This window comes from Cynocephalus volans, chromosome 17 (genome assembly GCF_027409185.1).
Source record: "Cynocephalus volans isolate mCynVol1 chromosome 17, mCynVol1.pri, whole genome shotgun sequence".
Taxonomy (NCBI): Eukaryota; Metazoa; Chordata; class Mammalia; order Dermoptera; family Cynocephalidae; genus Cynocephalus; species Cynocephalus volans.
Genome location: NC_084476.1, coordinates 36,023,271 through 36,038,092, shown reverse-complemented (window position 1 = coordinate 36,038,092; position 14,822 = coordinate 36,023,271). Strand labels below are relative to the sequence as shown.

At 41.7% G+C, this 14,822-nt stretch overlaps 2 protein-coding genes across 9 annotated transcripts in view; one reads left to right on the top strand and one right to left on the bottom strand.

Moving 5' to 3' along the window:
- Positions 1–12,565, top strand: part of INVS (inversin) — a 150,480-nt gene extending 137,915 nt beyond the window's left edge. For all 6 annotated transcript variants that reach the window (XM_063082257.1, XM_063082256.1, XM_063082258.1 and 3 more), the window contains 4 exons: positions 3,069–3,783; positions 7,784–8,013; positions 8,790–8,864; positions 11,591–12,565. In XM_063082257.1, coding sequence (XP_062938327.1) covers positions 3,069–3,783; positions 7,784–8,013; positions 8,790–8,864; positions 11,591–11,730 — 1,160 coding nt within the window. In that variant the 3' untranslated portion in view covers positions 11,731–12,565. The remainder of the gene's footprint in view (positions 1–3,068; positions 3,784–7,783; positions 8,014–8,789; positions 8,865–11,590) is intronic.
- Positions 12,566–13,085: 520 nt separating this feature from the next.
- Positions 13,086–14,822, bottom strand: part of TEX10 (testis expressed 10) — an 87,163-nt gene continuing 85,426 nt past the window's right edge. For all 3 annotated transcript variants that reach the window (XM_063082264.1, XM_063082263.1, XM_063082265.1), the window contains exons 14-15: positions 14,604–14,814; positions 13,086–13,306 (exon numbers count right to left, since the gene is read on the bottom strand). In XM_063082264.1, the coding sequence (XP_062938334.1) occupies positions 13,193–13,306; positions 14,604–14,814 (325 nt within the window). In that variant the 3' untranslated portion in view covers positions 13,086–13,192. The remainder of the gene's footprint in view (positions 13,307–14,603; positions 14,815–14,822) is intronic.

The window sequence follows — 14,822 nt, the reverse complement described above, 5'->3', positions numbered from 1 at the left end:
AACCTCATTATTTCAAATAGGGAGATAGAAGGAGATATAATCTTTAGAAAGATCACTGTGGCTGATGGACTTGAGGGACCAGATAGAGTCTATGCAAAGATGGTACCAGCAGGGTGAAGAATAGGGGATGGTCTTAAGGTACAGTTGAAATTACTTGGTAGCAGATTGCTTGTTGGAAGTGGTGAGATAACATTGTCTTTGAGTCAGGAGAGTCTGAGGAGAAACTCACTGTTTTAAGGGCCAGCCCTGGTGTTTTCTTATTTTCACCATGTGGGCTATCAGTTAGTGGGTATGACTGGTGGGAGTGTAAGTGGGTCCTTACACTTGGTGCATGTTCAATGGCTAAGGCAGCAAATTCAGTTACCAGCTATATGCCAAAGACTTCCTGACCTCTCTTCCTTGCTCCAAAAATGTATATTGTTACTTACTTATATCCTCACTTGGATGTCTTGATTTATCTCAAACTCGACCTATCAGCCTATCCAGAACAAATGTGTAATGATATATGTCCACCATTATAGTATCATACAGAGCAGTGTGTAATACTATAATACTATGATAATTCCCTCTCTCCAGGCCCTGGCAACAACTGAGCTTTTTACTGTTCTATGGTTTTGCCTTTTCCAGAATGTCATATAGTTGGAATCATACAATATGTGGCCTTTTCACATTGGCTTTTCTCACTTAGTAACATGCATTTCATGTTCTTCTGTGTCTTTTCATGATTTGATAGCTCATTTCTTTTTTTTTTTTTTTAGTGCTGTATCATGTTGCATTGTCTGGGTATACCACAGTTTATCTATTCACCTACTGAAGGACATCTTGGTTGCTTCCAAGTTTTGGCAATCATGAATAAAGCTGCTATAGATATCTGTGTGCAGCTTATGGGTACATATATTTTCAACTCATTTGGGTAAATACCAAGGAGTGTGATTGCTGGCTGTCATGGTAAGATTATGTTTAGTTTTGTTAAAAAAAAAAAAAAAGTCTTCCAAAGTTGCTGTACCATTGTTCATTCCCACACAGCAATGAATGAAAATTCCTGTTGTCCACATCTTCATCAGCATTTGGTGTTGTCAGTGATTTGGGTTTTTGACATTTTAGTAGGTGTGTAGTGATATCTTGTTGTTTTAATTAACTTTTTGGGGGGGAGCGGAGTGTTTGTTAAACATTATAATGGTTCTAAGAGTCGAGCTATACAAAAAGGTATACACAGAGAAGAATCACTCACTCCTCAGCCATACTACACAGTTCCCATTTCCCCTTTCTTTCTACCTATCTCCCACCCCGCTCCCACAGGTAAACAATTCTCTTTAGTTTCTGGCTTATGCTTTCTATATTTCTTTTGCATGAATGAGCAGCTATAGATATATTTTCTTATACCCCCCTCTTTCTTACATGAAGAGTAGCATAGTTTAGATGCTCTTTTGTACTTAAGAATAGTTATTTTAAAGTTTGTTTCTGAGAACACATTAGCTGAATAACCTGTATATCTGTTTTATCTTTTAATCTTTTCTTTCTCTCTCTCTCTGTTCTCTTATCTCCTTGTGTGCCTATATATTTTTGACTGAGTGTTGAACACTGAATATAAAAAAATTATAGAAATAACTTGAGGCCTAGGATGATATTAATTCCTCCAAGATAGGATTTACATTGGCTTCCAGCAGTAGGTGGAACTATCAGTCTAAGATCACCTTATCTAACTTCCAGAACTGAGATGATTTAAGGTTGCACTTCAGTCCCTGCAAGGGTCAGTCTACCAGTTCACCTTTTCTCCTATGGCATAGCCTTCCAGGGTCCGAATCCAAAAGAATGCTTCTTGGCAGGTTCTGCTCTGTAAGTTTTGTCCCCCAAACCTTAGGAAACTGATTTCCCTAGGGACATGTGACCCCAAATGTCTTATTCATCAGTCTGTGTTACTAGATTCTCCTTGATCTTGGTCCCATATTTTTTCTGCCTTGTTAGCTCCTTAGTGCCTTCAAACAAGTTGTTTTTAATATTTTGTTTGACTTTCTATTGTCTTCAGTGGAGAGTATGCCTGAATTCTGCCAGTACGTAGAAGCAGAAGTTCCTTCATTGCTTTTTACATTGAGACTAATTTTTTTCATTTTAGATTTTGTATTTAGTTCTTCAAATATACGTATTCTTTTCCCATATTTTTAATTTCTTTTATGTGTTTAATCAGTTAGTGTGTGTGCTAAAGTTCTGGGAGCTCTAATCTTGCTATTGTGTCCTCTCATTGATAGATTGTTTGATAGATTGCTCATGATAGATTGTTTCCTCATGCATTTTAGAATTTTGGATAATGAAGTTATTTTCAGAGGACCCCTTTGTGCAGCGTGAGTTGAGGGCATGTCATATTTAAGCAATATTGTGTTTGCTTCTCTGAGGCATCCTGGGATATCACCATCCTGGACCAGTTTTTATATTAATGTTTCCTATGGATTGAGAATAAATGAATATCAAACATGAGGCACAGGACTGAGTTTCAGATTCTCATGAGAGACTCTTTACTCCACCCAGAACCTAGGCTGAGACAAACTTGTCTCCCAGTGCTGGTGAGCAGATTTTTTATCTGGACTATCATTTCCCAAAGGTATATGTCCCTTCAAGAGTACTGGCTTCATGCAGGGTCTTGGTTCCATTTAACTTTCTGCCTGTAAGGCCTCATTTTATGTTCTTATTTGGATGTTAAAACAAAACCAGATATTTACTAAGACCATTCATTGCCATTCCACCACTACTACCTGGATCAGCTTATACATTTATGGCTTTGATTTTCAGTTTTCTCTTTGTTCTTGGCCTCCAGAAATTTCCTTTATTCTCCTGAAGACATAATGGTGCTTTTAAAAGGATGTTCATTATATTTTATTCACCATTTCTAGGTACGCACAGTGTGAAGGCTTTCAGGTTACCTAACGTACCATATTTCTTAGTCATAACTGCCACTGTCATGGCGATGCTATAGGACAAGTCTGAATATTTTATGTGAACAGATGAGCAGAATTGCTCTACTGTACAAGTTTTGGACAATAAACATTCTTCCCCTTTTCCTTTGCCTCCCTGAGAAACATCCAGAGAACATTCTAAGGGCCGATCTGCCTGTGTCCACTTCAGACCCAGTGAAGGCAATGATGGAAACAGGTGTTCAGGAGTCTCCTTGGTTGAGAAGTCCAGAGGTGAGACAGTTGGCGATCAGTGGTGTGACAAGGGGAAAGCCTTCTTGAAGCAGCCCTCCTATATCAGGCTGCCTGGGCCTGATGAGAAAAGAAAGGATCCCAGTCAGGCAGCAGCAAGCCTTCCACAGCAGGATGGCCACGGGAAGCCCAGCAGGCAGCATGACACAGCACCCAAGGCCAAATGTGCCCCCCAGAAAAGGCGCATTCAAGAGCTCCAAGGAGGAAGGCACTCCCCCGCTGGTTCTAGCCGGCCTGGCAGTGCCAGGGGGGAGGTGGTCCCTGCTGGGCAGAATCTTCTCCACCATCGCACACCAAGAAACAAAGTGACACAAGACAAACTCACAGGAGGTCTCTATTCAGATTTGCCACACAGCACAGAGTTGAGGTCAGAAGCCAGGAAGCTGGGGACATCCACCCTGACTGAGGACATACAGGTATCTAAGGAGACTGATTCAATACCTGGTCCCCTCTCTGGACAGAATGTGAATATAGACCATCTCCCCGTAGAGCTCCGACTGCAGATAATTCAAAGAGAAAGAAGTAGGAAAGAGCTGTTTCGCAAAAAGAACAAGGCAGCAGCAACCATCCAGCGTGCCTGGCAAAGGTAGGAAGATGAGGTGCCGCAGGAACTTTGGTTCTTTGGTTGTCCCTGATACCCCTAACGTGATACGTCCTATGCTCTTTGATGTTTTCCCAGTGAATTCCATGTGGTGGCATGACATGGCCAATTTTACGGAGCTTACCTATGAAATTTACACTTGTGTGCATCCTAATACTTTATATTGTGTAAGTTATTTGGAAGTTGTTTTTGCCCAGAAAGATGAGAAGGTACCCAGGATAGCATGGTGTAAAGGAAAAAGCCCTGGGTTGTAACCACAAAGCCTGAGTTTCAGGTGAAGCTCTAATAGGTTATCTGACCTTGGACAGATTACTTGGCCTCCCTGACCCTCAGTGTCTTCATCTGCAAAACAAGATTTAACAGTTGCTGTTCCTATCCTGTTTATGTGACAGGCTACTGGAATGAGATAATGTGTGCGTCATAAATTTTCTTTTCTTTTCTTTTATTTATTTATTTATTTATTTATTTTGGTCTTTTTTTTTTTTTTTTTTTTTTTTTTTTTTTGTCTGTATCGTGACCGGCACTCAGCCAGTGAGTGCACCGGCCATTCCTATATAGGATCCGAACCCGCGGCGGGAGCGTCACAGCGCTCCCAGCGCCGCACTCTCCGGAGTGCGCCACGGGCTCGGCCCATAAATTTTAAAGTACTATACACATATTTTCTTTTTCTTCTTTTTATGTCTGTACTACCCAGGAATTAGTCATACTCCAAATACCTAAACCAGGGCCTGGATATAGTGGATTGACTGACTGAAATATACTACATAAACCTATCTGAGCATCTCCTTAGCTCAAAATCTGGGGCAGGCACTGCGAGTGGGGGTAGAGGCTGTCCTAAAAGACTGAGACAGTGTCCCAGTGTGGTGGAGACAATTACCTCTAGGGAGAAGACTGAAGGAGTCCTTTGCCATAGTCTTTTCGCATATCTAATAATCTCTTTCACACAGTAGGCCACATAAGGGCCTAGATCTAGACTAGGCCTTACAGTGATGACAGTGCCCAGGGAAAGGCTGGACCCATCACCAAGGTGGTGATTATGTGGCCTCCATCTCTGCAGAGAGGAAGATTGATGGGGGGACCAGAACAAGCAAATCGCTGTAAGCACAGGCCTGCCAAGTATCAAGGCCCCTGCCAGGAGAAAAAGAAAAAAGGGGCCAAGAGCACCCTAATGCTGGCAGAGAGAGAAGAGAGCAAGATAGAGTCTTGTGAGGTCCAGGGAGAGACCTCAGGGAATATCATGCCAAAGAATGCCTAACCCAGAGCCAGGTGATGTGGTTTGTGCTTGCATGGCCTTTGCAATAATGTGTCCTCATGTCCGGTCAAGCTCTCAGCAGCCATTTACAAAGCCCTCTCTCATGCCAGATCCCATTTGATCTCCCAACCACACCAGGAAGCCGTCATGACAGGGATCAGTATCCCTGTTTTACAGACAAGAAAGGAAAAATGACTTGTCCTTGTGGTGTAGATCAAGCAGTTGAACCTGTCTGACTCAAATCCAAGGCCCTTTCCCTTACATTTAGTGAAATTCATTTTTGCTGTGATCAAGATAATGGAGATGGAGGTGGGCCTCATGCCCTTTACCAGAGAATAGGCTGGAGAAGAAGGGCTGCTTGGAGGTGCTCACACACTGAGGTAACCATCCAGGAGCAGGGCGATCTGTTATTACCACCATTGCTAATACTAGGAGTTAGCATTTAGTGGGTACTTGTACAAGACATTGTTCTAAGTAAGTTTACATGTATTCGTTCACTTAATACTCACAGTAACCCTGTGAGGTAGGCACTGTTCTTATCCCCATTCCACAGATGAGGAAACAAGCACAGAGAGGTCAATCAGCTCTCCAGCATTACAGAGCTGGTAAGAGCCACACTGCTTTGAGCCAAAACAGTCTGCCTCTGAAGCCACAGCTGGTAATGGCTGTTGCTCCCCACTCCTTAGGGAGTTATGACAGGACATGCACTGGCTACCATCCCAGAGGAACTTTTTGTTAAGTATTTTGGCTAAAATCTGGGATCTAAATAAGCCAGCAAGGTCTACCACGTCAGGCCCCACAGCTGCTCCCTAGCTGAAATCACTCCCTCTCAGACTGTCTGTTCTTTGATTCCTTTGAAGAGTCAGAAGCTGACAAGTCCTGTCAGTAAGTGTCCAGAGTAGCAAATGAGCCTTCAGTCATTGCCCCCCAACAACAGTGGGCTCATAGTCTAACGTGCCCACCTGGGAAGGCAATTATACAGACCCCCTCTGGCTGCGCCATTGTGCAATTTGGAGGCCAGGGGACATCAACTTCCAAAGGGCTTCTGGAACGCTGCACATTGTGGAAAGCCACATGTCTGGTGACGGTAAAAACACTTTTATTGATTGCTATATTTTAGCAGAATTTCCATTTTAACTGCAGGAGCCCAAAGAGCTATCTGACACCAAACCTAAAGGAGCAGTGAGGGATGGGGTAGGGAACAGGGCTCAGCCACATAACGCATAAGTGTTCAATAAATACAAGTTATCGTTATAGGGGACATGTTGAGGATGGAGAAGGTAGCTGGAAAATAGACAGGGATGGGGTGAGCAGATTCACCTTAGGCCTTGAGAAAATAAAACTTGGTCACAAAATCGTGAGTTTTACTACCAATTAAGATTCGACTATTTTAAAGATTGAAAACGGATACTGGACAAGCTGGCTAGAAAGTTGCTGTGGTTAAGAGCATTTGCTGTGTAAGCCACCTTCCTGTCAGCTCTTCTCCAGCATATTTTGAGGTAGATAAGCAAAGATAGGCTGGACCGTAAGAAGAACCCTGAGCCCAGAGCTGAACATGTTAGGAATCTCGACAAACCAGGAGCAGGAGCATGTGTTCTCCTTGAGAAAGGGAAAAAGCTGTTACTCTGACTGCGAGGATGGATCATCCCCCTAGACACAGACTCACAGTCTCAATACCAGAGTTGATTCGGTGGAAACTGCCCATGGAAAGCTGAAGCTACTAACAGCTGCAGCCAATACCTGGGCTTCCCAGTGAATTATCTCCCACAAGAGCAGAGGGTGTAGAAGACAGTTGCTGTGTTCAATAATAAGTTTGGAAGTGCACGTGAGATAAAAACCATCAAATAAACACTAGATGTAAACACAGCTGCCATCTCCCTGCCCCTTGCCTCTCTTCCACTTCTAGATCGACCCTCCAGGAGACTGATATCAGTAAAACACAGCTCTTGCCTTTGCCATTCTTCTTAAAAACATCTGTTGGTCCCCATTATGTACAGAATATAGACCAAAGTCATTAGCAGCACTCATATTTGGCTACTGGACCAAACAGTACTGGGTTTGAATGTTGGTTTCTCCTGTCCCTAGCTGTTTGACCTTCTGCAAGTTACTCAGGCTTTTTGAGCCTCACAAGGTCTGTCCCACAGGGAATTAATCATAGGGAAAGTGCCCGGTATACAGCAAGCCCTCAACAGATGTTGGCGCCTTCCACAGTGTAGCCCAGCCTCCTTCTCTCACCAAATATACAATGCTTCAACCACACTGCACTACTTTCTTGCACAAATGCTCATATCTCTGCTTATACCATTTCTACTACTGCCTAGAATGCCCTTCTCTGCTTGGCAGACTCCTACTCTTCCTTTAAAACCCAGCACAAATATCCGCCTTGTAAAGCCTTACCAACCGCACAGTCAGTCCTGCATCTGTCCCATGCCATCTAGCTCCTTTCCCTCATGCAGTACTTATACTGCACTCATTTGTTTACACATTGCTTGTCCCACTGTCTATGAGCTCCTTGAAGGCAAGGACTCATCTGATTGAATCCTAATTCAGGAAGTGTTTGATAATGGAAAAAGATAGAATTCAGCGTCCTGCCACTGAAATTAGGAATGGGAGCTTAAATGAACGTCCCAAGAGTTCAGCAAATACTATTTCTGTAGCTTCTGGGAATCTTAAGGAAATTTAGCTTCCACTGTACTGTGATCCTAAAGCCTCCGCTCTCCTCTGACCCACCAGCTACCAGCTCAGGAAGCACCTGTCCCAACTTCTGCATATGAAGCAGCTTGGAGCTGGAGATGTGGACAGATGGAACCGAGAGTGCATGGCACTGCTCCTCCAGGTTTGGAGGAAGGAACTGGAACTAAAGCTCCCAAAGACCATCACAGTAAGCAGGGCCCCCAAGAGTGCATCCAAAGGCATCTCAGGCACAAAGTCCACCAAGCAGTCGTTGCTCAAGCAAATCTATGGTAATTGTCCTTCTAGGCATTTTGTAGTTTACAGCAAGCACCCCCAGAAAGTCTCACATCAGAATCCAAAATGGGGTTTAATTACATTGGGCAAACCTCCATTCAGATAAGAACTTCCTTATTCTACTTCTAAGCACCAAGAGAATTCTCAACACCACATTTAGATCTTTCCTTTCAGCAATTCTGGGTCAGAATTGCTCATTAGGCATTCTGGGTCAGAATTGCTCATTAGGCATTCTGGCATCTCAGTCCAGAGAGCCTTCCAGCCAAGATTCTCCACTTGGTTCCATAACTGAAAGCTTCACCCTTTCAACTTCTCCAGACCCCTGCTTGGCTCTGCCCCTTACGTTACCCATTTGGAGGGCTCTAGACTCAGTTTGACCCTGCTTGCCTCATTTGACCTTTCCTGTGCTAGGACAGTATATGGTAGCCCCAGACCCAGGCACTACAGTAAATACTTGATCAGCAGAATTGCTGTAAATTGAAACATTTCCAGTTTGGAAAAAGCTCATCCAAATAATTCAGCAGAGAACAAGCCTGGCTAGTTCCCCAAACAATAAAGTTGAGCCAAGGCACCTTTAGCAAGATCTCCTGCAGTCCAGGCAGCAAAATCTCAGGACTTTGCCCTGGACCTATATAGTATTTCCACCCCATACCTAATTTATCTTGGCAGACACCAGCAAGCCCAAACCTTTACCTCAGTAAGGAATTCAGAACTTGATCAGGCCACAGCTGTCACTGGTCAAAGACAGATGACTGTTGTTGGTTGATTTCAGGTTGTTCTCAAGAAGGGAAAGTACGTCATCCCACAGGATCGTCAAAAGCCCCTTCTGTGTTGCATCTCAATTCAGGTAAGGCAGCCACTGCTCTGGAAAAGCAGATGAGGGAGAAAACACGGGGAAGCATTTTCCTTCTTTGTTTCATCCCCAAAGGTAGAAGACGTTAGAACAGAGATGATCAGGGTTTTTCAACAGTCATTTGATTTCAGCTATGCATATGGTTTTCATCCACTTTCCCCTGGGATTATTACTGCAGTTAGCATTTGTCTTCATAAAAGGCAAATTATTTTCACAACTAAAAGCTATTATTGTTAACATTATCTCCAGTAGAAACAATAAAAGGTAGCTATTATTGTTCACTTTTATATACTTGTTCATGTAAAGGAAGAGAGAAATGAAAATACTGTCATATTTCAAAGGAATACCTTGGGAATCCTTGTTCCATTTTGGTGTCACATTTAGATCCTCCATTTCCTTCCCGAAGATGGGAAGAGCACCATAAAGAGGATGTTGATAGCCCAGCTCGGCTCAACTGTGCACACTTTCACTCACACAGGAGAAGCTCAGGGAACTTTCTTTTCAGCCATTAGACAAGAGTATTTTACTTAAGGCCCCTTCATTCACACAAGCATTACATGTGGGTGATAAGTTCAGTGCTGTCAGCAGCTAATGCCAGGTCCAGAGTTTCTCATAGGTGACTATGGCAACACACTCCCCCCACCCTCCCTGATCCACACGCTCATCCTGCAGGAACAAGGTGCAGCTGGGAAGGTGAACAATGATTGTCAGCATGAACTTTAACATTCATTTAGTTTTTGATGGGGAAAGCCTGGAGGTGGGGGACAGAGTAATTATTGCCAAATCTTTAATAAGAGTCAGACAACTCATGTAATACAGGCAAACTGATCAGGGAGTGGAGGGTGGGGTACTTAGAAACCTTCAAAGGAATCAAGGCCCACAGTTCTATGTAAAACAAACTTTTGTTATACTTGAGCGAATTGAAGAATTGTTTCAAAAACAGAACTGTCAGATATAACTACCAGTGAACTGGCATTTAGAAAATCAAATCTTAATATAGATAATCAGATCAATTTTCAGTCTTAAAAAAAAAACAAAACCCAGGACTACCAGAAATGTTTAAAAATGAAGAGTTTAGCAGCATAAAATGTTTTTAGTTAAGTGATTTGGAGGGTACAAAGTAAACAAATTCAAAGAACGAACTAATGGTTTCCTAGATCTTCATATGAACAAGTAACTTGTTTGTCCTACACATATTTCTGAGTGGTTTGGAATTAGATGAAGACAAAATGTAAAGTATTTTCCTAACCCTGATCTTGAGCGGCAATACAAGGTTTTCTCAGGCCCAACCCCACCCACATTAAACACTCACGTTAATAAAGGTGGTCAGAGTTGTTAGCTACAGTTTACCTGAAGCCTATGTGTTTTATACAGAAAACATGTCTATAAATGAAATAATTTCCATGAAATTGACATGACTTGAACACACAAAGAAAATGTGGAATCACAGATGACAAACCGAACCAAGGTCTTCACCTTGATTAAAAATTGTTAGTTCATTTTTGCCTTGAGAATTCCATTTGGTTAGGGATTTTGATTTTTACTCACTGTTCTATTCAGTTTTAGAAAATTGCTTGGCACACTGTAGATGCTCAAATATCTGATAAGTGAGTCGTGATGCTCTCACCCCCCAACTTGGAGAGATACCCTTCTAAGGCTTTAATAGTGCCTTTAACACTTAAAAAGGAAGAAACTGAAAGTGAGATAAACAGCAAAATGACAATCTCCTTAGGCTGTTTCTCTACATGCATTCAGGAGACAGTTAAAAAACAATCCCTGCTCTCTCCAGTCTTCTACACCCACCCTGCAAACCACCCACAAAGAATATGCATAGCCATTTATTGATATACACACCCTAAGCCCATCTCTTTAAATAATAAATAACTCCCTTTATAATTCTTTTCATGCAGCTCACATGATTGGTATTGGTATCCCCTATATGAATGCAGTATATTCCTGCCCACCTGCAAAAGGGTATGCAGATGATAACTCAATTCAAGAGAGTGAAGGCTGCCAAAAACATGCCCAAGTTCCAATAACAGTAGTTTCTTTCAAAATAATTTTATTGAAGTAACAGTTATAAACAAGGAGAGAAAAACTAAGATGTGTTACTTTTGAAAACTACTCACCTTTCATATTTGCTTATGTGCTCCACAGAAAGGTAAGAGCAAAATATAGCAATATGGCTTCAGCAAAGTCTTTCAACCATTTGGGGCCTCAGTATCATTTATCAAAGTACATTACTAATGTTTTCCAAGTGTGGCATCCTGTAATTTGTTATTTCAAGGTCATAAAAAAGTCTCAAAATCTATTCTAAGGTTTAACGTGCCTATCTATCATCCTTGAGGATCTGAATAGTTTTCAAACAAACTAATTTTCTGGAACAAATTATTGCAAAGTATGTGGCACAAGGAGAGTTAAAAAGATGTATTATATCAATATATGTGGTGTGTTATGTGAGACAGAAAGGTATCATATTAGTTATTCCAGGTGGACTGAAGACCTAAGGTTCCAGTCCCAGCTCAAGTGCCTGCCTCCTCCCTTGAAGAACTGTTCCTTATCTTTGAGAGGATGGAAACTGTAAGGCTAGTAAGCTGACCCATCACCTTATTTAGCCCCACGGATAGCCCAAACCTGAAGCCTTTTTCCTCACCACCAATGAACTCTTCCCTTCAGCATTAAAATAAATAACCTGAATATCTGGCATTTGTTTTTAACAGCAAGCAACTTGCAGTGTGTACATCTTGAGAACAGTGGAAGATCAAAGAACTTTTCTTATAACCTGCAATCAGCGCCCCAATCAAAAAACAAAGCTGTGACTGCCCATGGAAGAAGACTATGTTCGGGGGAGCTGGAATAACTAATGCAGAGTTTTAATTCTCTGATTATTTTTCACATCTTGGGAAAACTTTAATATCCATGCCTGAAGCTTTATTTGCCTGAAAATGTGGTAACAACTGAAAGAAAATGTCAGAATGTTTTCTTTCTGTTATTACACAGCACTGTTCTGTCAATCATCTTAGCCTGCACTAAAAGGACCAGGGTAGACTATGCCTAGCTGTGTGCCTTCCCCTCAGTCTGTACAGCTGGAAATGAGAATTAATAACAACAGTAAAGTCTAAGTAAAGCTAAGAACAAGAGCATCTAAGGGGCTGCTTGCTGAGATTTCTGCCAGCTAACTGGTACAGGACTCTGGTTTCTTTGCTCAAGTGATGAACCTAAATGAGCTGGGGAAACTGTCCCACAGCAGCCTTCTTCATTTCACTACTGTCCTGGAATCTAATGCAATAAACTTTATCACAGATACCACATCCTCACCATTACTCCAACAATATCAGTGCCAAATTTTAGATCACAGTCATAACCCAGTGTTTGCATTTAGAAATTGTCTGTAAGAACGCAGGTATACTCTATTGATTCCTTACATTTTACAGTTTCCATGTTAGCCTCTGAAGGCCACAGGTTGCTGCCACATCCTCTCTGAATGGCTTTCTCACTACTGGGCCTCAACAGCAGTATCACAGTATCAAGGAATCAGTCAGGTAGGGTTTACAGATCAAACTGTTCATGCCACAAGGTGTCAACTTAGGCCTCAAACGTTCCACTTGTGTTTTCTGACCAACTTGCAAAAGTGAGCAATTCCAAATTCTCAAAATGCCATTTTTATTGGCAGGGAAAACTGTGCTAACTCTAAACTGTGCATAGTTCAGCTCTCTAAAACACCTGCTTTAAATAAAATTCAGTGATTGTGGGTTCCTTCATGTTTTTTTAAGGGGCTGCTGTGAGAATGTAAACAGGAGGCATAAACAGCAATGTATTAGGCTCACAAATATTTTTATGGTTGCTTCCACTTTCTTAAAACCAGTGCCACCCATGTGCTGACAGTAAGAGACAGGAAGTAACAAAGTGTTTAGTTAATTTAATTACCTTGATTTTCAGTTTGCTAATTAAATTCATTATTTTCATGATTATGAAAACAAAGAATGAGGTTTGCTCAGATGGGATTATAAAGATTCACCTAATTTCTTGCTAGGTAACAAAAGGTACTGTAGTATCACTCTGTATTTTGTAAATATTTAGCTCCTATGAAATGCAAAATGTGCTACTACCTATGACCATGTGTCGTGTGCTAGTCCAGGAAGCCAGCCTACACTTTAGTGAGAACTCCCAAGCATTATTTTCCCATTTCAGTGCAAAGGAAGGTTCATAAACAACTTCTTTAAAAGTTCAGCTTTAATGACAAACATCTACCACATCTTCTCTCTTCAAAATAAGATAGATGTGAATAAACAATTTCAAACAGAAGGTACCATGGTGCCTCTTCAATACACTGTACTCAACGCACTGGGCCCCTGAGGATGTCCAGTGATATACACACTGAAGCAGTAATGTAAGTCTGTGAGCCACTGCTCCTGAACACCTCCACTCTTCAACGTCTGGAGAGAAAAACAAGAGTAATTTCAGAATTGTACCAAAATCATTATGCTACCTGACAGTATTTTTTTTTTTACATCCAAACATGATTTCTCAGAGCCTCGGCAACATTATCCCCAATTATAAATCACCAAAGGAAGTCTCAGAAAAAGGGAACTACTAATTGGGTATTACCACAGGCAGTGAAAATTCCTAGTTATATCCTCAAGTGTTACCAATTTTTTGTTGAGTCTGTTCCCTCCTGCACATGCTTGGGAATAATGAAATTTTACCATCAACGACCTCTATACCCCTAGTCCCCTCCCCCTTGGTATCCTAATGTCTCATGATCTTTTCACTAACATCAACTGAGAGTAATTCTACAGGGCCAACTGACAATTTCTGTCAATCTCTTCTTTATGGAGGTGGGCTGATTCTCCAATCTGGGAATAATCCAAGCTCTTGACTTTTCTTCACTTCTACTATTTCTGAATTATTCCACCACCACCTCCCATTACTTATACAAAGGGTACTGAGAAAATTCACAATGAGTATCTGTGTTAGGAGCATGTAACAGCTCTGTTACTCCAAAGTATTACTATATACCTAATCTATAAAAACACCTCTTTAACTCTCCCAAACCAAAAATGCTAAAGGAATCCTAGACAACTGAGCTGCCCCCAAAACAGCCACAGCAGAAGGCAGAGAGCCAACCATCAGACAAAGCTGAAGTCTATGACTTCCTTCTGACTTACTTTCCAGTGAGCTAAGTGACAAGAAATTGTTTATTCATGCTAAATAGTTTTCATATTGATACCAAGCATTTATTGAGCACTTAATAAATGTCAGGCAAACTAAAAACTTTACTTGTATAATCTCATTTAATGCTCACTAAAACCCAATGAAGTTGGCATCATCCCCCTTTTTACAAATAAGAAAACAAGCCTGTATAGCTAAAAAAAAAAAAAAAAAAAAAAAAAAAAACTTGCCAAGTTATCACAGTTAATAAGTAGAGTCTGTATTAGAGTTCAGATAGGAATGACTCTGATGTCCATACCTTTTCCAGCTAAGCTGCTTGGAGCCACCTTCACTCAGTTTGAGTATTTTAAGGCTTTTATTACTGATTCTGGAATCAGAGACTTCTCCATGGTTAAGTTAACAGGAGGGGAAGCCCTGAGAAATCACCACACTACACTTAATTTTAGGAGTCAGCCACGCAAAGGCACCCTACCCTTCCAGAAGCACCCCCTCACCCTAATGTTCCTCCCACGAGTCCACTGTATTGACGGTATGAAGTCCTTGGTACAGTGCTTCTCTTACCGTGATATTCTTGATGATCTGCTGCACCAAGATTGCATTGGTCAACATATGAGTCCTGAGAGGTGCGTGCTGAAGGAGAAGGCGAAGCAGCTGGCCCACAACAGGCAGCTCCTCAGACCCAACTCTGTTTACCCGCAGACTCTGCAGCATCAACCTGAGGACCCGAGGCAGCAGAGCCAAGATGGAGACACAAGTCCCCCATAGCTTGTCCCTTCAATA